This window comes from Podarcis liolepis (genome assembly GCF_965112155.1).
Source record: "Podarcis liolepis genome assembly, chromosome: 1".
NCBI lineage: Eukaryota > Metazoa > Chordata > Lepidosauria > Squamata > Lacertidae > Podarcis > Podarcis liolepis.
Window position 1 is genome coordinate 17,446,928 of NC_139554.1, and position 24,922 is coordinate 17,471,849.

Here is a 24,922-nt window from a genome sequence, read left to right on the forward strand (position 1 = left end):
CTAAGATTATTCAACAATAATTAGGGATGCATTGCAAAAACCAATGCAGTTCTCAGCACTGATTTCAGATCTATTGTTTTCTGTGCACGTACACGGACAAATGATTTGGAGTGTGCCAATATCTTTATTTGGCGTGACTTTTGTATTCTCCTTAGTATTCCGTGGTATGTTACAGAACTTGCACACTATTCTCTTGAAACTGAAATTAACTTGTATTTTCAACATTCTTTCATGCTTAGCTTTGGAGCATGCAGAACAAGAACTCCTCAAACTTCTTCCCATGCACTTTCTGCAGAGTGACCCTAGGATCCAATCCACAGTGGCCGACTCACCTCCTTTCGCTCTGATTGGCTCCAATCAGCACGAAGGGTGAGGATAAATATTCTCAGAGGCTAAACAATTTCCCCTTTCATGCTGATTGGGCAGCTGTAGGAGGCTGGAGGTACGGACGCTGCTGCAGAGACAGAAACAGGTCTTCTACCTCCCACAACCCTGGAGCTACATGCCACTTAATGCAAAAACAGGCTTCTAACAGGTATAAAAACCAATTGCACAATTGATCCCATATCATCAAGTAAAGACTTTTGAGACTATCTCACATTCTCCTCCCAGGTCAAAAGGGTAAATACCGAATATTGCACCTTTAACCTTCTCAGGCCCAAATCATACAATATTTCTGCAATACAGTTGCTGCTGCAAAGTCATGCATGGCTCCTATGCCATATCAGTGGAGGAGGGGCCATAACTCAGTAGCTGAGTGCATGCTTTGAATGCAAAACACCCCAAATTCAATTCCTGGAAGTAGGTAACTGGTGATGTGGAAGACTTTTGGTCCGCAAAAACCTGGAAAGCCACTGCCAGTAAGAACACGCAATGCTTTCCTGGGCTAGATGAATAAATGTCATGGCCTGTATAAGGTAGATTATAATGCTCCATATGGATGTTTGTGTCATGTGGGTAGCTAGCTAGGATAATCCAGTGGCTTCATCAAGACAGCTGATGGTGTTGGCATTGAAAGTAGTTATGCAATCAAGCACATGGAAGGAGTTTTGTGATGGGGAAAAAGTAACATAAACTAGGCTGTCATATCTGAAGAAGTGTGCATGTACACGAAAGCTCATACCAAGAACAAACTTAGTTGGTCTCTAAGGTGCTACTGGATAATTTTTTTATTTTATATATCTACTGCGTCAAACCAACACCGCTACCTACCTGAATCTATATCCATCAGTCTCCTCTGACTTGCCTCAGCACCAATTTAATACTTCTTGTACAGGCATAGGCAAACTTGGCCCTCCAGATGTTTTGGGACTACAACCCCCATCATCCCTAGCTAACAGGACCAGTGGTCAGGGATGATGGGAGTTGTAGTCCCAAAACATCTGGAGGACCGAGTTTGTCTATGCCTGTTCTTATGTTTTCAAGCTCTACAAAGTCAGATGAAGGCCCAAATGCAAATCTAGTCCACCAAACATTAATGAGACTCAAGTTTGTTGCTAACTTCTCTGAGAGTAAACCCCATAGGATTGCATACTATTGCTCCATAAGTCAGCTAAACCAGGCTTGAAATGTAAAGACACCCCCATCTCTCTGATATTTTACAAGCTGAATTAGGTTTACAGTCTGCTCTTGATGCTATTGCAGCATACAACAGAGAAAGCAGAATGAACTAAACTCTGTACTGGCAAGCATGCTTTCTAGAAGCGGGCATGTATGTCCAAGAGGTATTCTCTCTCTGTCCCCTGTCCCCCCCCCCCAAAAAAAGCCCAATTAAATTGGCCAAATGCATCAAGAGCATTTGCAATCTGGTCAATGCTGGATTGGCTACAGTAAACAATATTTGCTCATGCATTGTTTCTCTCTTCTTTCGGTTTAATTTACTACCACCACTGCTTTGAAGTACCTTGCATAAATTCTTGGGTATTTGCAGCCCTACCACGTTTGGTAGGCAGGAGGATCAGGGCAACACTTTGGCTGCAGATTTAAATGGGCAGGACATTCCCTTCCCAAATACTGTACCGCCTTGGTGTGTAAAGCTCTTGCAGCTCAAGAACAGAGGTAAATAAATTAGCAGTGGGCTGGATGATGTGCACAAGACATTCTGTAACAGCGGAGGAGGACAGGCAACGGGCCTGGGATTCAGGGCAAGCAGCAACCTGTTGGGACTTAATCTGACCCGGGCAGGCACTGCTTATGAAATAAGTCAATTGTGGGACACGGATTGCACCAGGGTAGAACAGGTAGTGTGCAAAAGTGCAGGAGGCACCCCAATGTTCAATAAGGCAAATTCATTGCTTTAACTCAGAGTCAGCGGACCTTTCAATGTACTACATTTCCATATATAACCTGGCCCTCAGTGTTAGAAGCTGAAATCTGAAAGTTAGGAGCTGAATGGCACCTTAAACCTAGATTATGGGTACAACAATTTAATGTCTAGGTGCGCTTTTTATAACAAGAATACAAAGCTGAAAATGAATGAACTGCAGCTAAAATATTATGTTCATTTTTCACATGGTCTAGTCTTTCCCCTGCCCAACCCCCTAATATTCCTAAGAGGGTCTCTTCTCCAGTCTTCAGAGAGTAGCTGGAAGTGGGGGAGGCAGAAAAAGCTCCTCCTTTCCTTCCACTCTGCAGTTTTAAATCTGAAATCTTAGGCACAGAGCTCGGAAACTGCTCGCGCTAAAGAAATTCCCTGTCGCAAAATGTGCCTAGAACGATGGGAGTTTTGAACACTGATGGCGCTTTAGCCCATAAGAAAAGCAGAGTATTTAAAAGAAAAAGAAAATATTTCCACTAAATACGCACAGCCCATCAGGGAAAATGGCATTTGGACATAAAGGGCTCAGAGATCAAGGAGAATGAACAAGGATGCATTTCCCAATACAGGTCATCCTACAGGGTGATCAAAGCAGTTTCTGTACAAAAACTGGGCCTAAGCCCCAATTTGTGCCTTCTTGGATGCCTTTACTGCCACTGCTTGATGAGAACCCATCAGTGTTCAACTGCAGGTTTCCTCCACTCATGTTCAAGCCATCTCCCATCTTGTTTCCTAAATTCTGGAGTATACCAGAGGGCCAAGCGGTAGGAGGCACTCAGGCACAGGGTCAACAGCCCTAGCCATCTGGATGTTCCAGAAGTCAGCCAGAGCTTCAACAGGAGCACCAGTGACAGCAGCCAGAAAATCCTTCAGAACCACTGGAAACCCATTGACTCCATCAGCCTCCAAGGGCAGAGCATCCTAACAGGTCCCCTGCCTCTGCAGAGGAGAAAAGGTGCTGAAAGCCTAAATCTCAGCATCTGACTATGACAAGGGACTGGTATCAATACCCCCTCCCCCACTTTTGGATCACCCTCTTCCTGCCCAGTTGTGAAAACAAGGTCCAGTGTGGGCCAATGGCATGTTAGGAAAGTCCCATGGTCGTCATGGCAGCCATGAAGTCCTGAGCCATCTCAGAACTATTTTGAGCCTGTTCCAATTTGGAGAAAGTTAAGGTCTGTTAACTGGCTGTGTACTTTTGAGATTTGCTTCCAGATTAGAAGTGAACTGTTTGTGGTGTGTACACAGCAGAGAGCTAATCCCATCCCAAGAAGCTTCTTCCCAGCTGGCACCTCATTTTGCTTGCTTCCCACCCTCATCGATTATCTTTCTTCTCCACTGTGCTCATAACATCGCTGACTTATTTGATAGAACATCTAGTTGCGCAACCCCCAAAATTTTGGTTAAAGTTTCACAAGAAGACAACTGGAAGGGAAATGATCCCAAGGAAATTTCAGCGCAAAACATCCATTTGTGCAGAACCCACCAGAAAAAGTGGAATAACATGGATTGCCTGAAGTTCTACCACTTTATTATGGCAGGCACAATGGACCTGGACAACAGAGGATGAACAGTGCAGTTTGGTCATCAGGAAGCAGCTATGATGGTTGAGCACAAGCCAACTATTTCTATCTCTTTTTTGTAGCTTTTTAAGCCTCCATCCCAAATACTTGTGCATATAAGTCCTAGAACCATAGAGATATCACACTAACCATACTGAAGAACCCAAACCATGCTTTCAAAGCTTTCAAGTGCACAGCAGGCAAAATATGGCTGAGAGTAGCTTGCTGGCTTTGGTTTTCAACTGTCTCTGTACTCTGTTTCATACGTCCAATCCTGCTCTCCAAGGTGCAACAGGCTCTGGAGAAAACACAGTGGCTGAAGCTACGGCTGGTCGATTCATAAATAACAACAGGCCAGTTAGCACAAACCATGGTTTCCAAAGCCGCTTCAAACCATGGTTTCCAATTCTGGTTCCGCAGTTAATCACAAAGCATAGTTTGCCTATTTCACACAACACATGAATCCATAATTAAGGTTCCTTAACCACATCTTTGATGTGATGTCTGAACTGAGCTTAAACATGGTTTAACTAAATAGGACAATGTAAGAGGCCTCAAGTCCCGAGCACAAACAAACATCCTTAAATTGGCTGTAATCAAGATTGGTCGTTTTTTAGATCACTGTAACACAGGGTTCTACTAACCACAACCCTAAAAGGCATGGGTAAAACTGGAGCGTTGAGAAACGCACCAAACAGCATGTGAAGTGTCAAGGATTAGCAGGAGACAAAATGTGCACAGGCACACACAGCGCCATGCTGGTGGTGAGCTATTTTGATGTGTTGTCTGCAGCTTTTTATAACCCCTGACATAATCTGCCATATCAGTTTAAGTAATGACAGTCAATTATGGGTGGGGGGGGACAACCCCCAAAACATCACCCACTAGCATTTTATCAATTTATCCTGGTGAAAGACTGGGAGACAATCTTGTTTTTTCCAGGATGCCCAATTCCTCCCTAATAAATAACCTGCCCTTAAGAGGAAGAAGCAAAATTCTCTGACATTGAATAATTATCTCAGCATAACATGACCCAGCCATTGTAAATATGAGTGGTTCTGTTATTGTGGACCTCTGAATCGGGAGAAGAAGTTATCTCAGAGAGGCAAAGGTCACGTAAAGATAGGCTCTTTCCTTCCCAAGTTATTCTGATCTCTCCCCAACTGGTTGTCATATAAATAATGAAATGCCACGCACACAAGAGCAATTATACCATCTGCACAGAATTTGCACTGCTAAACCAGTAGCCTCAGCCAGAACTCTGTTCCTGGATCTTTTCCAAAGTCACTGGCAAAAAAAGGGGGTTGGGGGGGGGAGTGTGTTCCCATCACACAAGCTGCAGTATCTCTAACTACACCAAGACAGCCACACTGTTATAAAGGAAGAAGATCCCAGGAGTGTTTTTGTTTCCTGCATCCCCAGAAGAAACCAAGAGGCGTTTATTAGAAAACTCCCATTCCCCTTGTCTCCCTTAGAAAATACACGCAGAGAGGCAGATACTGCAAATATATGCCTAGCCAACATCTGCATCTTACAGGCACAGAAAGCCGAACTGAATACGGAGGTGGAAGGGGCAAGGAGAGGAATCAGCTGGGCAAGGATCCATCTGACACACACGTTTTTTATAAAAAGGGGAGGGGAGGGGAGGGGAGAGATTAAGGTTTCCCCCCCCCCATCCAACACATTGCCTGTAAACAAATAAAAGACGTAGACAAACATCACACCACGGAGATAAAGCAAGAAACCTCTGAACACACAATCACACCCAAGCACAGGGTATGCAAGGCTGCAGCAACGGAAGGAATGAACACACCCACATTCTTGCCAATGGAGGGGAGTTGCGCGTTTCCTCCATCTCTGTTGCTATGCACCTTTCTCTATGTTTCTCCACATGATGCACTACGTAGACATTTGGCATACTGATGCCCATTCCCTCTCCCTCTGCATGAATTGGGAGAGCTAGCACACCTATATGCACACACATACACCTCGGTGGAAGACCTCGTGTTTCTTGGAAAGCTACCAAATTTATTTGCGGATTAGGATGGCAATCTATATACATATGCACAGACATGGACACTTAGCAACAAAGGCCACAACACACACACACACACACACAGTACTTTTCCCCAGTGCTTTTTCTTTTCCTGGGGATACTCAAGAGTACATAGCACAGGCACCTAGAAGAAAACCGATGCTTTTTCCAGCACAGAAATTAAGGCGTTGTGTTACATTCGCGGAAGCTGCACATGAGAGCAGAAACAAGGGCTGGGGCAGAAATGAGATGTAAAAATAAAACCCCACAACCGCTTGCCAAGATGCCGAGTGTGCAATCTGTCAAAAGGCTGGAGGAATGACAGCCAACCGTGTCTAAAACACACCACCCACCAGCATGGGATCCATTCTGGTGAAAGACTGGGAGGCGCAGTGACACTTAGGTTTGTTTTTTTCAATGGAGGAAGGATGGAGATGCACACTGCCTGAACAGCTCTGCTTACATTTCCAAGAGAAGCACTGATGCTGAATCCCACCTGGAAGTGTGCCACCCTCGTCTGCCTGCCTGCCTGCCTGCCTGCCTGCCTGCCTGCCTCTCTCTCTCTCTCTCTCTCTCTCACACACACACACACACACACACACACCTTAATCTCAGGTGCCCAAGTGGCTGGTTTTACTACCTACAACCGACTCAAGACTTTGTAGGGCAGGTTATGATTTCCAACACAGTGTGAAACCTCTATCGTTTGAAGAAACAAGACATGCCTCTCTGCTGCCTCCAGACTTTAAGTTGGATCCAGACTTAGTTGTGCTTAAAGTAGACCCACTGAGATCAGTGGGACTACCCCATGCATGGCTCGGGCAACATCCAGCACTAGGCAAATTATGGCATTGCTAATTCCTGCAGTGGGCAAGCCAGAAAGACATACACCACATGAATAAGGCCTCCGTCCTCAGGACAGGGCACTCTGCATGTGCTCAGGGGCTTCCTCCCTGCTTATTATCCCATCATCTCAGTTTTAGGGTTGCCAACTGTGAGGGAGGCAGCGGCAGCTGGAGTCTAGCTCACTCTTGTGTCTTTCACAGCAGCTTGATCTGCAGAAACCAGCTTCCCACAGCAGAACCGAGATCAGCAGGATATGTGGCAGATCCCAGAGGCATAGCCGTGTTAGTATGTCACAACGAAACACCCCAAAAGTAGATCATCTCCTGGCACCCAACTGAGGCATAAATTCTGACAGACAAGGAAAAGTCCTCCCTTAGGAAGCTGTCCCTTGTGCCACAGCAAACCTGCCACAAAGGGTTTGGTTTTTTTTTAAAGAAAGGTTGCTCGGAGCAGCAGATTGCAGCGGTTAAGGGGCACAGGCAACTCCCCTCAATTCCTAGGTATGGAGGGGTGGGGAGGAAGGAAGATAGGTGCTGGGGCTCCAACGAAAGCAGCTGCTAGGCCCGAGGAAGCGAGGCAGGCACTCCACGCCCAGCCTATCCCGGCGCCGGGGCGCGTCTCTGCCCCAAGCCCGCCCGTTCTTCTCCTCACGAGGCGCTGCCTGCACCTGCCCGGCTGCTGCCAGGTGAGGGGTCCCTGCCTGCCTGCCTGCCCGAGCGCGCCTCTCTCCCTTCGCCTTCTCCCGGCAGCATCCGGGAGGGAGGGAAGGAGGGCGCTCGGCGCGCAGCAGCAGCAGGAGGAGGAGGAGAAAGAAGGACGGGGCAGCCGCAGCTCGGCTGACTCACCTCATTTTCCCCGCAGTCGAGCTCTGCGCAGCCGCCTCTGGCCGGCGTCTCCCCGCCAGCTCCCACTGCGCAGCGGGAAGCTCTTGCCCGGGCCCCGGGCTCGGCAGCGCGGCGGCGGCGGCGGCGGCTGCAAAAGCGTCGTCGGCGTCTCGCGCTACTGCGGGCTGTCAGATGCTCAATGGAGGAGCGGCGCCCGGGAAAAGGAGGAGGAGGGAGCCCGGCGGGCTTTGGCGTCGCTGCATCCGCTGCTCAGTCGCCCTGCTGCTGCTGCTCCTGGCGGCCTGCGGCTGGCGCGCAATGGCATCTTCGTCCCCGCCGGCCAAGGGCGCTAGCTGCCGGGGAGCTTCTCCACGGCGCCGGGCAAGCAGTCCAGGGGCCCGGCCATCCTCCTCCTCCCGCTCCGCTTTCCCGGGATGTGGCGAGGCGAGGGTGGTGGGCGTGGGGCGGGCGGGGAGGGAGGGAGGCGACGGCGAGGAGGAAGCGCACAAAGCCCGCGGGGCTCGGCTGCCCACTGCTGCTGACAGACACTTCCGCCCGTCTGTCTGCCTGCCTGCCTGCCGCCGCTACGGCTCTCGCAGAGGCATCGCCGACCTGGCGAGCCCGTCCAGGCACGCGCACAGAGCGGGCGGGGAAGAAAAGCGCACACGCGAGGCGGCCATGCAACGCCCGGGCGCGGCGAAGCGCGCGTGCGCCACCACGAAGCGAGGCGCGCCTCCGTACCCGGAGCGGTCGTGGATTCTTGCAGGATATTGGGGGGTGGGGGCGGGGGGCTCCTCGTGCGCGCACCAGACGCCTTGGCATCGACATTGCAGCCCTTTCCCTCTTCCTCGCCTTTATCCCGATTTAGTCTTTTTGGTGGAAAAAACTATTTTTTGAAATGGAAAAAAAGAAAGCCCCTGCGTATGACCCTAATCTGGAAATTCACGCGCATACGGGGAAGGGCTGGGGCTCCTTTATGATCACTAATCCAGATTTATTTTTATTTTATTTTTTTAAAAAACAACAACCCCAAACCCTTTCGGGGGGGTTGCAATGTATATTGCAGTGTAACGGGGCAGTTTATTGTGGACTCTGCTCCGCGCAACGCATGGACATATTGCACAGCGCCTGTATGACGTCGTCCTCATCAAAATGCCATCACATGCCGCCCCCCGCCCCTCGATTTTACCCGGATTTGCCGTTTCTCAGGAAAATCCGATAATAATAATAAAAGCTGGAAGCAGTTAATCCGGATTAAAGGGGAAGGGGTAATGCAGGGCGGCGCTTTGGTGAGGGTGACGTCATGGAGATGTTGGAGAGGCTGGGAACTCGCAAGCTTCAGAAGGACCAGTGCCACAATAAACTGGTGTTTGGAAGTGTCCTAGGAGTAGTGAAAGGTCTCAAAACCAAGCAAGGGATATCTCAGAAGAAGCCTGCTTCTCTGGATCAGTTTGTTTGAGGGAAAAAAATACTTTTTTATTCCAATACATTAACATTGCCAAAACAAGAACAAAACATCCCAGTGACAAAAACAAACACAAATCAAGTAATTTTTGTCCCGGGCCCTCAGACTGGGGTGGGGGACATTTTCCAGCTCAAGGGACACATTCCCATCTGGGCAACCCAGTATTTGCTCTGTTAAGAGGACCTTGGGGTGGTCTCCGAAATGCCCACTCACAGAAACTTCCTAAGAGATGGATGCCAAAGTATATCTTCTCCCAAAACACATTTGCTCTGTTTCAACATCACAAAGGTGCCAATGCTGATTGACAGGAACCTTCTCATTTCTTAAACCTTTCAGATTTTTAAACAGGCTTGTTTAAGTAAAGTTCATAGATGTTCTTAATTCAGGCTTGTTAGCCCAGAACTATTATCCTGAGAATTACAGAGAATTTCTAGGACAATTGTAGGCACTCCTCCTTATTGACTGTCTTGTCTTGGGTCACTCAAAGGTCCCTGTTTATTTTCCATTAAAGCCTAAAGTCCTAATTCATGTGTGGGCAGCCTTTTCAGAGTTGAAGGCTGCAGTCCCTTGGGGAGAACTGGTGGAGACAACACACCACGTGATGGTGGGTGGGGCAAAGTGAAAAATGGGTGGAACATCCCATTTGTCCCCTTCCTTGTCCTTCATTCCTCATTCATCATCGTCGTCCATTCTCTCATGCACCCAAACTCTTCCCTTCATTCATCCATTGTCCATTCATTCTTCTCCATTGACTATCATTCTCTCTGGACTTGCGGGGGGCACTGCATGTGGCTCCTGGGTCATGGATCAGCCACACCTGTCACCTAAACACACTTATCTGAAAAGGGAGGAGATATTTTGGGAAGGAGGATTGTGGCTGAGATGCCAAAAATAACAATGTTAGAGGGGGTTTTTCCTCTGGTGGCAGATGACAGAAGCTATTACACCACGGGGCCGGTGTAAAACCAAATTAAATAAAGGTTTTATTACAAAACAACAAACAGCAAAGCTTGTGGGTATTTTTCCTTGCAGACAAATCCAAACTGCAACTTTTCCTGCTTTCGTAGTCATGACCAGCTGTGCCCAATCTGCCCAAAGCTCACAGAAACAGTTCTTAAAGGTACAAACATATTTACTGTTTCTTTGCAGAATGACTCCCAACAAAAAAAGTCTGATGTCAGCAGTGACCCCTGTGGCACTGAACAGAGGCAGATTTAGGTGACTGTGACCAGTTTGGTCGCGAAGGTGATAAATTTTGGTGTCACACAGGGCACTGCTGAAATTTGAGACCCCAAGGTCATGGGCTAGGAGTCGGCTTCACCTGCTGAGTAGCAGCCTGAAGGAGCAGAAGGTGACACTCCACCTGCTGCTGTTCAGCCTTCTTGATGAGAACCAGGTGGCTCCAGCTTTCTTCAGCAGGGTTGCCAGCCTCCGTCAGTTGCTGGAAACAACATTCATTGTTCCTGACCAGACCTTGCTGCTTCTTGCTTCTTATAACCTTGGACCCTTGGCTTTCTTGACCCCGCCCCCGATCGTCTGACTACGTGAACTGAGATACTCATGATCTTCAGACTGGACCTTGTGTACAGACTCTGACACCAGGCAAGTACCCTCCTTGAGACTTGGCTGGTTGGCTGGCTTCTCCCTCCGCTGAGCTCTGCCTTGGCTAGCAGCACAGGACTATGACATGAGGTCTGCCACTGCATTGAGCAATGCAATTCCAGTTGCCTTGAGTGGTGGTGATTGAGAACTTGGTAGTCCTGCTGCATTGTCTTCTCAGACACCGCAAAGTCTCAGAAAGTGGTCCTCCCTTTCTCTGTTTTAAACTAGGAGTGCATAACCTGTAGCCCTGCAGATGTTCCTGGACTCCAGCTCCCATGACAGGCCATGCTGGCTGGGGCTGATGGGAGCTGGAGGAGCTGGACAACATTGGGAGGGACATAGGTTAGCCATTGCCGTCTTAAGGTGAAAATACTGGACGCTGGACTTGGAATCTTATTGCAACATCAGCTGAAGACATTTTGCTGCCTGAGGCAGAGGAGCAAATTTCCACCTCCCACTACCAAGCCCGAGCCCAAATTCACTACTCACGCATTAGAAAAGCACACACCACCTCATGCAATAGGTCACTTTTGCTACCCAAGGACAGCCAATTTATTTTGGCACCCGGGGCAGAGAATCCCACAAGTGCCTCTTCCTTGCAGTGAAAATGCCACCGTAGGGAACGATGTCATCTTGTATTAGCATGAATTTACGACTGGCCTTATATTCCTATTGGCTCTTAGCCATGATAGTTAAATGGGACTTAGCTGTGCAGATACAGGGGACAAACAGCAACTGTACTTGTCACCTTCATGCCCTGCTCTTGAGTACCAAAAGGCTTTGCGCCAGCCATTTTTTGGAAAAGGAATGCGAGACTCAATGGACCATAGCCTGAGCCAGCAAGGCAATTCTCTTGTCCCCATTGTGTATGTGTGGTGGTGAGAGGACATGACAAAATGTGCCAGTGGAGCATCAGAACCTACTTGCCACATTGCTAAGTCCTCCTTTTGCTTTGTCAATGCTCAGCAGAGGTAGCCAGTAGGTGCATTGGTTGCGCACTTCTTCCCTCTTCGGCAAATCAGCTCAGGATTTACAAGTGCATACCACTATGAGCTGGCGTTAGATAGCATTTCCACCATCAATTGCCCCAGGATGAAGTTATAGCATCATCCATGGGCTATGTACACGGTCAGTCTTTGCACGCATAAAAAATCAATCGCTCGATCAAAATACAGTACATAAATGCCAATGCATTGAAGTCATTTCATGTTTGTGGAGTTTCAGCCAAAAGGAGGAAATCAATGTCATGCACTTCTGGTTATTTTACCTGAAGGATACCTGAAGGAGCGTCTCCACCCCCATCGTTCTGCCCAGACACTGAAGTCCAGCTCTAATAATAGAGTCCAGCTCTAATAATAATAATAACAATAATAATAATTTCATTAGTGCAAACATTTTAGCTAGACAGATGGAATTAGCCTCCTCTCCTTCCATGTGCAAGACTACTGCTGATGGGACTTGTTAGTTTAATCCTGTCCATAATTTGCCACCTTTGGAAATATCTGGATCGGAGAACTGACAGCTCCCCAAATGGGAAGGGAACCCTAATTTTTCTCTATGGATTTTCTTTATATTGGGATTCCTATTTTAGGCATCCCACCCCTGCTGGCCAAGGGCTGCCTTCATTTCTGAATGAGAATTATGCTTGGGGGAGCATCGAACTATTTGGGTGAGCATGGAACAACATCCACCAGCAGAACTTAACCATCTCCAACTGAACAAGCAAACCGGGAGGTTTGCTCTTTAGATTCTCTACATCTTCCAAGTAACATAGATCGTAATAATGGTTGTGTGTGCAAAAGGGCAGAGCTGCAGAATATGAGAGGAGAGGTAGCAGCATGGAAATAGGGGGTGAAGATGAAAGCAGGGGTCCAAAAGGGGTCACGGGACAGGTGGTGGCGGCGGCTTCATAATTGGTCAAAAGGTGAAAAGAGTGCTTAATAGTTACAACGTATGGAAGGAGGAAGGTGCAGAATAGCGGGGGGTGGGGGTGTCTCCATGCAAGGGTGGACCACAAAAAGGAGGGGAGAGGCGTGCATATGGGAATGAAGGTGAAAATGGCTACAAAGTGACATTGCAGAAAAATGGCTTCCGAAATGTAATTGGAAAAAAGAAAAGGGAAGCTCAATAGGGTGCAATAGGGAAGTGTTGTTGTTTAGTCGTGTCCGACTCTTCATGACCCCCTGGACCAGAGCATGCCAGGCACTCCTGTCTTCCACTGCCTCCCGCAGTTTGGTGAAACTCATGCTGGTAGCTTCAAGAACACTGTCCAACCATCTCGTCCTCTGTCGTCCCCTTCTCCTTGTGCCCTCCATCTTTCCCAACATCAGGGCCTTTTCCAGGGAGTCTTCTCTTCTCATGAGGTGGCCAAAGTATTGGAGTCTCAGCTTCAGGATCTGTCCTACCAGTGAGCACTCAGGGCTGATTTCCTTAAGAATGGATAGGTTTGATCTTCTTGCAGTCCATGGGACTCTCAAGAGTCTCCTCCAGCACCATAATTCAAAAGCATCAATTCTTCGGTGATCAGCCTTCCTTATGGTCCAGCTCTCACTTCCATACATCACTACTGGGAAAACCATAGCTTTAACTATACAGGCCTTTGTTGGCAAGGTGATGTCTCTGCTTTTTAAGATGCTGTCTATAGGAGTACTAGCGGTTTAATGGTGGCAAGTGGGGTGAGAAGCACAGCCCCTAGTATTCAAATGTTTGTTCGATTTAAATAAACACATGTGTTGCTTGAATTCCTTTTATTCACTTTGGCGCACCATATTTTGTGAACGTCTTTCTTGCACGCCTCCTGGAACCTTTTGTTGAAGGGTGGTCAATATTTTTCAATAAATACACCCAAATAAAATAAGTATCGGCAGGACACCAGACACTGTCTGGTTGGGAAACTTCCAATAGCCCTGTGGCAACTTAAAAGACCAGCGAGTTTATTATAGCATTAACTTTTGTGGAGTAGAGTGTTTGGGGCATACTTTGCTCATACACACAGGTTCAGAGTTTCACGAGAGATGTTCTTGTGAGAAAACTTACTTGGGCCAAAAGCATGTTGTTAAAAACAATCTTGCAGCTCCTTTAGAAAAGAGAGTGGTCCTGCACATTCTAATCTAGAGAGAATAAAATCCTTGCCAAAACTCGACAAGAGTTAGTGCCTATCTTTGCTGCTAGGTCAACGCATGCAGGAATCTGCATAGCCACCAGCCAACTTCCAGTCTGCAAGGTCACTCGGCCAATTTTGACGTTGTTCCCAAGCTTCTGGAATGTTTCCTCAGGACTCAACGTATCCATGCTGTTACTGCTATTTCTTTCAGAAGGTGAAATGTTAATGGCTTTTCTACTTATACATGCATGTCGACTGTCCAGTAGACAAGTTGCCATAACGAAAGAACTCAGGAAACTGCCTTATACCAAGCCAGATCATTCTGCTGGCCTATCTACCTCAGCACCCAGGTTGTCTCCCAAGGATCGAACCTTCCTTGAAGATATTTAAGCAGAGGTTGGATGGCCATCTGTCATGGGTGCTTTAACTGACATTCCAGATGAAGGTGCGAGGTTTACAGAGTGTTCTACTTTAAAAGAAAATTTAATGAAAATGATGTACCGGTGGTATATCACTCCGGTTAAACTAGCAAAAATGTATAGAGTAACAAAGCTTGTTGGAAGTGTAAATTAAAAGATGGTGAATTTTTTCACATGTGGTGGACATGCAAAAAAATGAAAAAATTCTGGGACATGATTTATAACGAAATGAAAAAAACTTTTTAAATACACTTTCCCAAAGAAACCAGAGGCTTTTTTTGCTAGGGATAATAGGGGATGAATTAAGAAAAGAGGACCGTAAATTATTTGTGTATGCCACGACCGCCGCTAGGATCCTAGTGACTCAAAAATGGAAAACCCAGGAAATCCCAACTTTAACGGAGTGGCAGACAAAAATGTTTGAATATACAGAATTGGCGAAAATGACCTATAAGATTCGGAACCGAAAAGTAACAAAGTTCGAAGAGGAGTGGAGTAAATTTGTTGAGTACATACGGAATAATTGTAGAAGCTTAAAGACTGTAGAAGGGTTAATATAAATCTTGTGACGTGGACAGAGCGTAAATAAGAATCTGTAAGAGAGGATGTTAATTCTGAAAGCCGATGTAGGGAAGGAAGGAAGTCCGGGCGCAATATTGCGCATGGTAAATAAGAAGACACAAAAATGTTGAATGTAAGAGTATATGCTTTATTTATCTTTGTTTTGGAAAATCAATTAACCGACGTTCCAGTATTCCAGGGAGGTAAGTTGAGATGACACTCAGTCTCCCTTCCAATACTACAGTTCTATGGTTCTATGAACCTTGGGCCTTCTGCATGCCAACCAAATTCTCCACCATTGAGTTATGGCCCTTTCCCTTAAAAAAGCCAAACAGATACAGGCTATCCTCATCAGTAAGGGTGAAACTAATCCTGAGAGGAAGGATAGGATGGGAAGCCACATAACGCAATACAGAACCAACTTACGAGGGAAGATTCTCTTCACTGTTAAGACTTCATACTTTCAGGCAGGCAATGGCTATTTCCAACGGAATATGGATTTCCCAACAATTATATTTCTTGTCGGGTATATGCAACCATGTTGTACATGATCCCACCCCCCTGTTATTTCCGATTCCCAAATTCAGGGTGGAGGGGTTGTAGGGCTAGCTTGCTTGAATGATGGGCACTGCCAACCCTTTGTTGATTTTCTCGATCCAAAAAGAAGCATTTGCATTTGTCCACATTCTGGGGTAGGGGGATCTGAAGTGGGTAAACAGTGAGTGGTGAAAAGGCAAACCACGCTCTGGGCTTATCCACTTTACCTATGTGCTTTCCAGGCATGGTCCGTGCTTTAAAGCTCCTTATCCAAGCACTCTGGTTTTTGCTTCGGAGCTTTCCCCACGAAAACCCACTCTTTAAAGCTGAATTGGAACAATTGACAATCTGGGGGAAAACGTGAATTGTTGTTTGCGCCGATTGAGTGTAAAATAATAATAATAATAATAATAATAATAATAATAATAATAATAATAATAATAATTTATTTCTATCCTGCCTATCTGGCTTGGTTTTCCCAACCACTCTGAGCAGCTTTCAACAAAACCTGAAAAACAGAATAAAACTTCAAACATTAAAAACTTCCCTAAAAAGGGCTGCCTTCAGATGTCTTCTAAAAGTCGGGTAGTTGTCTATTTCCTTGACATCTGATGGGAGGGCGCCACCACCGAGAAGGCCCTCTGCCTGGTTCCCTGCAACCTCTTGCAGTGAGGGAACTGCAAGAAGGCCCTCGGCGTTGGATCTCAGTGTCTGGGCTGAACAATGCGGGTGGAGACGCTCCTTCAGGTATACTGGGCCGAAGCCGTTTAGGGCTTAAAAGGTCAGCACCAACACTTTGAATTGTGCTCAGAAATGTACTGGGAGCCAATGTAGGTCTTTCAGCACCAGCGTTATATGGTCTCGGCAGACAATCCCAGTCACCAGTCTTGCTGCCGCATTCTGGATTAGCTGAAGTGTGGGTTTCTGTGGGGAAAACTCCAGGACAAAAAAAATAGTGCTTGGATACAGAGCTTTAAGGAACAGACCTGTGCCCTCTTTGCTGCATGCTTGAGCACTATTACTCCTTCTCTGGAAAGCCAGTGTGGTGTAGTGGTTAAGAGCGGTAGACTTGTAATCTAGTGAACCGGGTTCGCTTCCCCGCTCCTCCATATGCAGCTGGGTGACCTTGGGCTAGTCACACTTCTTTGAAGTCCCTTAGCCCCACTCACCTCACAGAGTGTTTGTTGTGGGGGAGGAAGGGAAAGGAGATTGTTAGCCGCTTGGAGACTCCTTAGGGTAGTGATAAAGCGGGATATCAAATCCAAAATCTTCCTCCTCTGGAAATGGTTTTATTCTTTTTTTTATATAAAAAGGTTGTTAAAATAATACAGAAATATGCCAGTAATGCCTAATTGGTCCAATATTGTACTGGAATACAGAAGCTGGGAGGAAACGGAGAAATTCATATTTTTAATCTTTCTTTTTTAAAAAAGCAAAACACGAAACTTGGAACATTAAAAATTTCCACCTGGCAATTCACTAGGCACAGTGCCAAGACTTACCACTGCCCTCAGGATCACACTCTCGAGTCTGGATATTGGTGAGGGGGCCTTTAGTCCTGGGAGGAAAGTCACTGCACATTTATTGATTTAAATGCTTATACCTCACTTTTGCCTTATAAAAGAGAGAGAGACTCAAGTTGGAAGCAAAACATTAATGCAAAAGAAATACAGTGGCACCTCTGGTTATGAGCTTAATTCATTCCGGAGGTCCGTTCTTAACCTGAAACCATTCGTAACCTGAAGCACCACTTTATCTAATGGGGCCTCCTGCTGCTGCTGCGCCGCTGGCGTGCAATTTCTCTTCTCATCCTGAAGTAAAGTTTTTAACCCAAGGTACTACTTCTGGGTTAGCGGAGTCTGTAACCCGAAGTGTTTGTAACCCGAGGTACCGCTGTATAACAAACAAAACCATACACACTAAAGGAAAAGACTAGTGCCATTTGATAATAACTAGGTGACCTGGTCTCAAAGGCTGTCTGAAGACCCAGGGTCTTTTAATGGAGCCAAGTAGATCTTTTTTGAGTGCCCATTTGGTGGTGTTGCCTGCACTCTCCAACTCCTGACTGAGATTTGCCTAGATACTCTGTAATTACCGTTTAGAAGCCAAGGGGGAAATGTAGTATAAAAAGGCATTTTTAATGTGCCTGGTTTCTTTCGAAAATTGCATTTTCCCAAATGCACATTAAAAACAAACAAACATTTCTAGCATTTTTCTTAAGAGTTTGTTTTTGTTTCCTTGGTCACACTGCAATACTTCCTGCATTGAGCATTCACTTACGCTCATGCAGTTGTTTTGTTTTTAAAAAGCCCAACTAATTATATGCAAAACTGCTTGCAAAATTAAAGACCAAAAAATAATCTGTAATTCTGCAGCATATTTTTAATGAATATGTAACTTATATTTATACAGTTATATTCCTGTATCCAGTACTATGTGCTGGTTACAGTAGGAAACCTGGAGTGTATATGTGTAATGTGTAAGATAGATAGATAGATAGATAGATAGATAGATAGATAGATAGATAGATAGATATAGATGTGTGTGTAATGTGTGAGAATTTTTTGTGTTCTTAGCAGAACTGTTTTTTTAAAAAACTTGTTTATACAGCATGTGAAAAATTATGAAGAGAAGTTTTGGAATTTACAGTGTGCTATACATTAAAAGAAAATTATATGAAAATGATGTATCGCTGGCATTTAACCCCGACCAAACCAGCAAAAATGTATAGGACCAGCTCAAATGTTTGTTGGAAATGTAAGGAATAGGAAGGCACCTTTTATCATATGTGGTGGAATTGTAAAGTGATAAAGAAATTCTGGGAAATGATATATTATGAATTGAAGAAAATGTTTAAAATAACCTTTGTTATAAAAAACCAGAAGTTTTTTTCTTAGGAATTGTAGGGGCAAAGATACTGAAAGAATTGAAAAGACTGCTTACGGTATGTGTGCTACTACAGCTGCTAGAATGCTTTTTGCCCAGAGCTGGAAAGATGATAAGATACCTACCCTGGGTGGATTGGCACACAAAACTATTGGACTATGCAGAGATGGCAAGATTAACTGGCAAAACCAGAAACCAGGAGGATCAAAACTTCAATAAAGGTTGGGACAAATTTATATTATATTTGAAAGACCACTGTAAAACACTTGAATTCTTTAGCAGGTTTTAAATAACTCTTGCAATGATACATAGATTTTGGATACAATGGAGGACAGTAAACTGGATGGATTTATAATATGCAGTTTAAAAGTTACTTAAAGAAGCGAAGTCTTTTTTTTTTTAACTATGGATGAATGCGAATGTGAACAGATTTGTAAAACCAAATAAAAATCATTCCAAAAAACCCAAAAAACTTGCTTCTTGTCAAAATCAAGGATTGAACAGGAATTTGTAAATATAATCCATGTTGGTAAATCTGACATCGATATTTTCAGAAAATTTTATCCCAATTTGTAATTGAAGACACAAAGGAAATGTTGTTCTTGATGTTGCTGCGGCATATCACAGCTTCAATGCAGAATTTAATCCACGCTGAGTCGTGCGATATAAACGAATCAGAACAATTTTTCTTGATACATGATGTTTATTGGTGTCCTGCACTTTCAGTGTAGCAGGTTGAAGATGTAATTAAAAAAGCTTCAAAAACTTATTAAATCTTCATCGAAATAACTCTCAACAACCCGTGCTTCAGAGCTCAATTAATTCACATGTTCCTATCCTTTGTAAGAAAAAGAAAACTTTCCTATTGAGCTTTACAGAGCCTGCTTACAACAACGCTGCTCGTTTAAAGTCTTTAGATACATTCCCCAATGTAAACAATAATTTTTTCAGTCTGTGTCACAATCAAAACGAATAAGGCCTTCTTAACTATTTTATGCCACCTCCTCTCTTACTTCATTGCAAAACACAATCTTATTTCATACTATAAATATTGGTCCATGCAAAACACACCGGGGGGGGGGATACGGTGGAACTTATGCACTGCGGTGTTGGACATCCCCCCACGTTTTGCTGTCCCAAATGGCTGCATCAGAAGATGGAGCAAGCTTGCTCTCTGCTTCGCCAGAGGAAAGGACTAGAACTGACGGGTGGAAATTGCGGGAAAGCAGCTTTTGGCTGATTGTTAGGAGAAATTTCCTAACAGCAGGAGTTGCTCAAGGGTGGAACTATGGCCTCAGGAGGTGGGTGGCCTCTCCTTCGCTGGAATTATCCAAGCAAAAGGTGGACAGGCATCTCTCAGGGATGCTATGGTCACACCCTCCATTGCAGATCCAACTCTAATGACCAGCACATGATCTGAAGTCAGGCACCCTCTGCCACACTGCAAAGGCTCCTGGGGCACACATGTCATGACCTGCACATTACTTTGTTGATAGTCCTAAAGACACTGCAGCCCCAAGAGAAGACTTGGGTTGCTTGTGCAGTCCAGCTGGTCTTCTTAGCAGTTATTTGTGTTTACTTCCCCATCTCTCCTCTGCAGGTTAGTGGTACGCTTCAAAGGATCCCTTTATATTTTTGTCTACTTGACCTTAAAATACGAATATACAATATCCATAAGCAACAGGCAAGTAAAGCTTAGAATGCTTTACTATTTCTTATGAATTGCTAATTTGTTTATTTTTTTACACGTGTATAAGGCAGTTGCATACATGCTGATCAATATACAGATTAGGGTTCGCTCTGCCAACTGAATAACGGAGATGTGGCCATATTGGTTCGTTATTTTTCAATAAGGAATTGTGAACATATATGTGAGAAAAGCTTCCACCTTGAAAACAGATTACCTGAAGCTGTAATCCCTGCTGAGATATTCAAGTTAAAATTGCTTGATTTCAAAGAGAGAGAGAAAATATTGGTACAATCTAGCAAATGCTTATTCCACTGAAACCAGTTAAGACTCAAGTCGATTACAAGTAAACCCCATTCCAGTTTTTCTATGGAAGTCAAGTCTTAACCAACTTTTGCTAGATTGTATCTTTGAACTTTTAATATTTTGCTATGCCAGGAAAAATTGCAAGTTAATGACTATTCCAACATTCACATTATTCAAACAAGTTCTTTACTATGGGAGCCAGAAAACCCAGAAAGGACTGCTGAGTGAAACATCTGTTTCATTTCTTATGACAAACTTACGCAAGTCCCATTAAAATGACTATCACGGAACAGCCATACTGAGTGGCTTGTTCACTCTGTTTTGTTGAGCTTGGGTTAAGCTTTCCATACAAATTCTTTGCTGCTGCCATCTATGGGAATGCCATCAGTTTTCCGACTATAGATATTCTAACTACGCAGCTAGACAGCACAAAGTATAAATAATGAAACTGTGAAGCACATATATGTAATATTACAATAAGCTTTTTTGTGACTATTTAATAGAAAAGTCCTGTTCATATATATTGCATAAGCATCCAAGTCAATACTTCATTTTAGACTTGTACAGCTTCATATGTTGTACAACAAAAAGAGCAGTAACGATGTGTTGCTGCTGTTGCTGTTTTTTCTTTTTAAGTGATACTTTATGAATTACTGAAATAAGTACGGCAGCCAGCCAAGAACTTAGCTTTCCTGAGGTTTGTAAGGATTTGAAACTTAAAAATCACAGTGACTAGGCTAGACGGCAACCATTTGTTAACTCTTACATATACAGTGCGTACAGAACTTAGGTTCACAGCCAGTCCTTGGTTACACATGTATGCTCGTAGAAGGTTTACTCTAAATGACTCGCCACTGCATAATACTGGTATCTTTTCCACCTGTGGAAATGAGATGAGTATCTTCATATAGAAAATCGACGTTGGTTACATGACTACTGTGTCCACCATACACATGACTTGGAGCCTGGAAGACATTGTGAAAAGAGAGGGTCATTAGCAATGGAAGTGTAAACAATGACAACACAACAAGTTACGGTAACCAATAGCTGTATGCCAGGTGACAAAGAAGTAATGTCACATTGCTTCAATCGATCAAACCACGATATGGGGGGGGGGGAGAGAAAAAGAAAGCTATTTGTCCTGTGTTTGTTAACTGCACTTCCCAACAAAGACACTTTGGACAACACTCATTTTGTGTGGTCTAACTGGGGGGCGGTACTGGCAGCAATCCGTGCTGTTTTTGACAAGGTGCTCACAGATTTTATCCAGCTGTTTGCAGCAGGCACATGCAATAGAGCATGATTTTGAAGAGCAACTGAAGCGATAATGTCTTATTGGTTTGGTGGGTTGGGGGGGGCATGTACCGTATTTTCCATATGTAAGACGAGGGTGTCTTCTGCATTGGCTCCCAGAGAGATCTGCATTGGCTCCCAGTACGTCTCCGAGCACAATTCAAAGTGTTGGTGCTGACCTTTAAAGCCCTAAACGGCCTCAGACCTGTATACCTGAAGGAGCGTCTCCACCCCCATCGCTCAGCCCGGACACTGAGGTCCAGCGCCGAGGCCTTCTGGCGGTTCCCTCATTGTGAGAAGTGAGGTTACAGGGAACCAGACAGAGGGCCTTCTCGGTAGTGGCGCCTGCCCTGTGGAACACCCTCCCTTCAGATGTGAAGGAAAGAAGCAGTTATCCTATCTTTAAAAGACATCTGAAGGCAGCCCTGTTTAGGGAAGTTTTTAATATTTAATGCTGTACTGTTTTTAACATTTGATTGGGAGCCGCCTAGAGTGGCTGGGAGACTCAGCCAGATGGGTGGGGTATAAATAATAAATAATAATTATTATTATTATTATTATTATTATTATTCCCATTTTTTAGGTCTAAAAACGTGGGTCGTCTTATCCACGGAATATAGCAATTAAATATATAAATAAATACGGAACTTGCTCTAGCAATGCCCTGTGGGGCATTCTCGGTCTGCTTGCCTCCTCCCACTCTGCCCGCCCTACAGACAGAGGCTGCGTGGGGGAGGCTGCGTGTATGGTCTGTTTTTTCTGCGTGGCAGCTCCATTTGTGTGCGGCGGTGCAACGTTACACAGGAGGAGTGCAAGGTGTGATGTTTCGCTGATGTTAAAGGCGCAGAGGGGGGATATTACTTCAATCGCCGCGCTCCTCCTGTGTAACGTCGCGCCGCATGCGCACAAATGGAGCCGTGCGAAGACACCGCACAGCAAAAACGGACTGCCGACAGCCTCCCTCCCAGCTGTAGGGTGGGCAGAGTGGGAGGAGGCAAGCAGAATACTGTAGGGAGGCTTTGTGGGAAAGGCGAGAAGTGCTAAGAGTAATTGAGGAAAAAGCTTTACCACTCTTCCCCCCCAAAAGAAGTTCAACTCTGCCCCCCCCCCAAGGTCAGCGATTGCCGGCGAGGGAACAGCTGATAGGTGGCCTGTTAGATGCGTGGGGCTGCTAGCCTCTGGGCAATCCTCCCCCCTGCCCCAAATTTCAGCAAGTCAGGGCAATTTCCCCCATTTTCCTAATTTGGGGTACCCAAAAATAGGAGGCGTCCTGTACATGGGGGCATCCAGTACACGGAAAAATACAGTATATCAGAAGCAATTTGTCAATAAACTTCATGTTAACTTGCATGAAAGTTTTAATTATGATAATTATGTGTTTTATTATAGATTAACTTTCCCCTCAAATCTCCAATAAAATGGTTAGCAGCAATAACATCAAGAAAAACAAATTACAACAATTAATCCCTTTAACTGATGGCTATTTACAAAATAATCCTTTTTACAACTGCAAGGATAACGTGGCTGGGACCTTACCCTAAACTGTGAACATGGATAAGAGAAGAGGTGTACTTTGCCAAAGTCATCACCGGTCGATAACATTTTCCTCCCCTGCGAGCGGCAGACAGCATTGATATCTGTGCCATCTGAACCTTCTGGCCACACACCTGAAACAAGAGTAAGAACTTCTTTACTGAAATGTTTGGGATGAACCAGGCAGACGGCCTTTTTGGCAGTGGCACCCTCCCTGTGGAACGCCCTCCCATCAGATGTCAGGGAGATAAAGAATTACACAACTTTTAGAAAACATCTGAAGGCAGCTCTGTAGCGGGAAGTTTTTAATGTCTGACATTTAATTATTTTTTAATATTTTGCTGGAAGTCGCCCAGAGTGGCTTGGGGAACCCAGTCAGATGGGCATGGTACAAACAATAACATTATTATTATTATTATTATTATTATTATTATTATTATTTACTTACCAAAAACATGGAATCCTAAAGTACAGGTGTAAGTAACCCATTCTATATCTCTAGTGGTCTCAACACTTACTACTTGTTTACAAGCTGACGGAACCCCTATAAAATAAGGGGAGGAGCACAAGAGAGAAAGAGAAAGAGAGAGGGGGGGGGAGACATTGATTATTAACTTGTACAGTAAAGAAACTTAAGAGACAAAAACAAATGTCTCCTCTGCAGTGGTTTGTGATTCATATTAGGAATCCATTAGCAGCCAAGCATGAACCCTGTACCAAGGGCAGAATACTATTTGTTACTCACAGTATAGGATTTCATAGTCCCCTGAATTAGACACAAGGTACTGAGAATTAACAGACCAGTCCAAGTGAGTAATGAAGCTGGAATGACCCTGCAGAGAGAGAGATGCATTATATTAATTCCAGCGACATAACATCCCCTAATAGAATTACACTGGAGCACATATAAAAAAGCTGCATGGAAAAGCACACTGAAGCTTTGTTTACATTCAAAGCAGTGGGTGATCTGTGTTTGGTAGCAACCCAGGTCACCATATTGGAACCATAGGCTCCAGTCCAACGTTCCAGGTGCTCTTTGGGCTGGGAGAAAATAGTGGCACATGCCTCCCAAAGTTCAGTTCACATGGAATATAACCAGAGGGGAGGATGTAGCGGCTCAAATGCCGTCTGGGCTACAGATCAAAGCACAAAAAGGTAATAGGCATCAGTATTTAGATACATCTTTACAACCCTAACAAACTATCCTTCCACTGGTGGATTTGTCAGGGGAACTGGGAGCTTCTAGACTATCAATGTCAAAGAAAGGTTTTATTTGCCTGTTATATAGATCCACCTTGTAGCCATCTTGACTGTAAACTAGGTATATTGAATAAGAAAGCCTCCTTAGGTAAGCGTCAAAGGTTCAACCTCTCAGTTGCTAGTGATTTTACTGGAACGGAATTGAGACCAGTTCATGTCTCTCAGAGAGATAGCTGTGGGCTAGTCTCTTGCAGCTGAAAGAACGAAGGATGCTTCCAGACAGGAGTTTTATGTTGCAAGCAGGTCATCCAGAACTGATTTTTCTATCTGTGTGAATGGCATGTGAGCTGCATACACTCCTTTTTTTAGCCTTAGGCTTTTGTAGGTATTTTGCTGTTTCCTATCCAGACCAATGTGTGGTCCTTGATAGAATTTTTCCATGCTGTGTTCCTCAACTCTCTCGCACCTTGATCCCTTTGGGTGGAGGGCAAAATTCATTTCCAGATGGTGTATTTTTGTTGTTGTTTTGTTTTTTTAAAAAAATTAAAAAGATGTCTTCAATATACCAAACTTCTCACGCAATAGTCTTCCACAAGAATATATTGTGCAAGTTTTGGAAATAATTATGCTTGCATAAATATTTAGCATTGGAGAATGAGCAGTGTTTCTACAGAATATTGTTAAAGTTATTTTATAAATGTTTTGAAAGGGTTGTTGCCATTTCCGAACCTTTAGGGATATTAAAT

The 24,922-nt window shown here is 44.7% G+C and overlaps 2 protein-coding genes across 14 annotated transcripts in view; both read right to left on the reverse strand.

Moving 5' to 3' along the window:
* EVL (Enah/Vasp-like) overlaps nucleotides 1-8,308 on the reverse strand; it is a 154,817-nt gene extending 146,509 nt beyond the window's left edge. For all 7 annotated transcript variants that reach the window (XM_083517727.1, XM_083517726.1, XM_083517725.1 and 4 more), the window contains exon 1: nucleotides 7,606-8,308. In XM_083517727.1, coding sequence (XP_083373853.1) covers nucleotides 7,606-7,610 — 5 coding nt within the window. In that variant the 5' untranslated portion in view covers nucleotides 7,611-8,308. The remainder of the gene's footprint in view (nucleotides 1-7,605) is intronic.
* Nucleotides 8,309-18,840: 10,532 nt separating this feature from the next.
* The window catches only part of EML1 (EMAP like 1), a 136,638-nt gene continuing 130,556 nt past the window's right edge, over nucleotides 18,841-24,922 (reverse strand). For all 7 annotated transcript variants that reach the window (XM_083517573.1, XM_083517572.1, XM_083517569.1 and 4 more), the window contains 4 exons: nucleotides 23,722-23,809; nucleotides 23,425-23,520; nucleotides 22,980-23,110; nucleotides 18,841-21,115 (listed from right to left, as the gene is read on the reverse strand). In XM_083517573.1, the coding sequence (XP_083373699.1) occupies nucleotides 20,990-21,115; nucleotides 22,980-23,110; nucleotides 23,425-23,520; nucleotides 23,722-23,809 (441 nt within the window). In that variant the 3' untranslated portion in view covers nucleotides 18,841-20,989. The remainder of the gene's footprint in view (nucleotides 21,116-22,979; nucleotides 23,111-23,424; nucleotides 23,521-23,721; nucleotides 23,810-24,922) is intronic.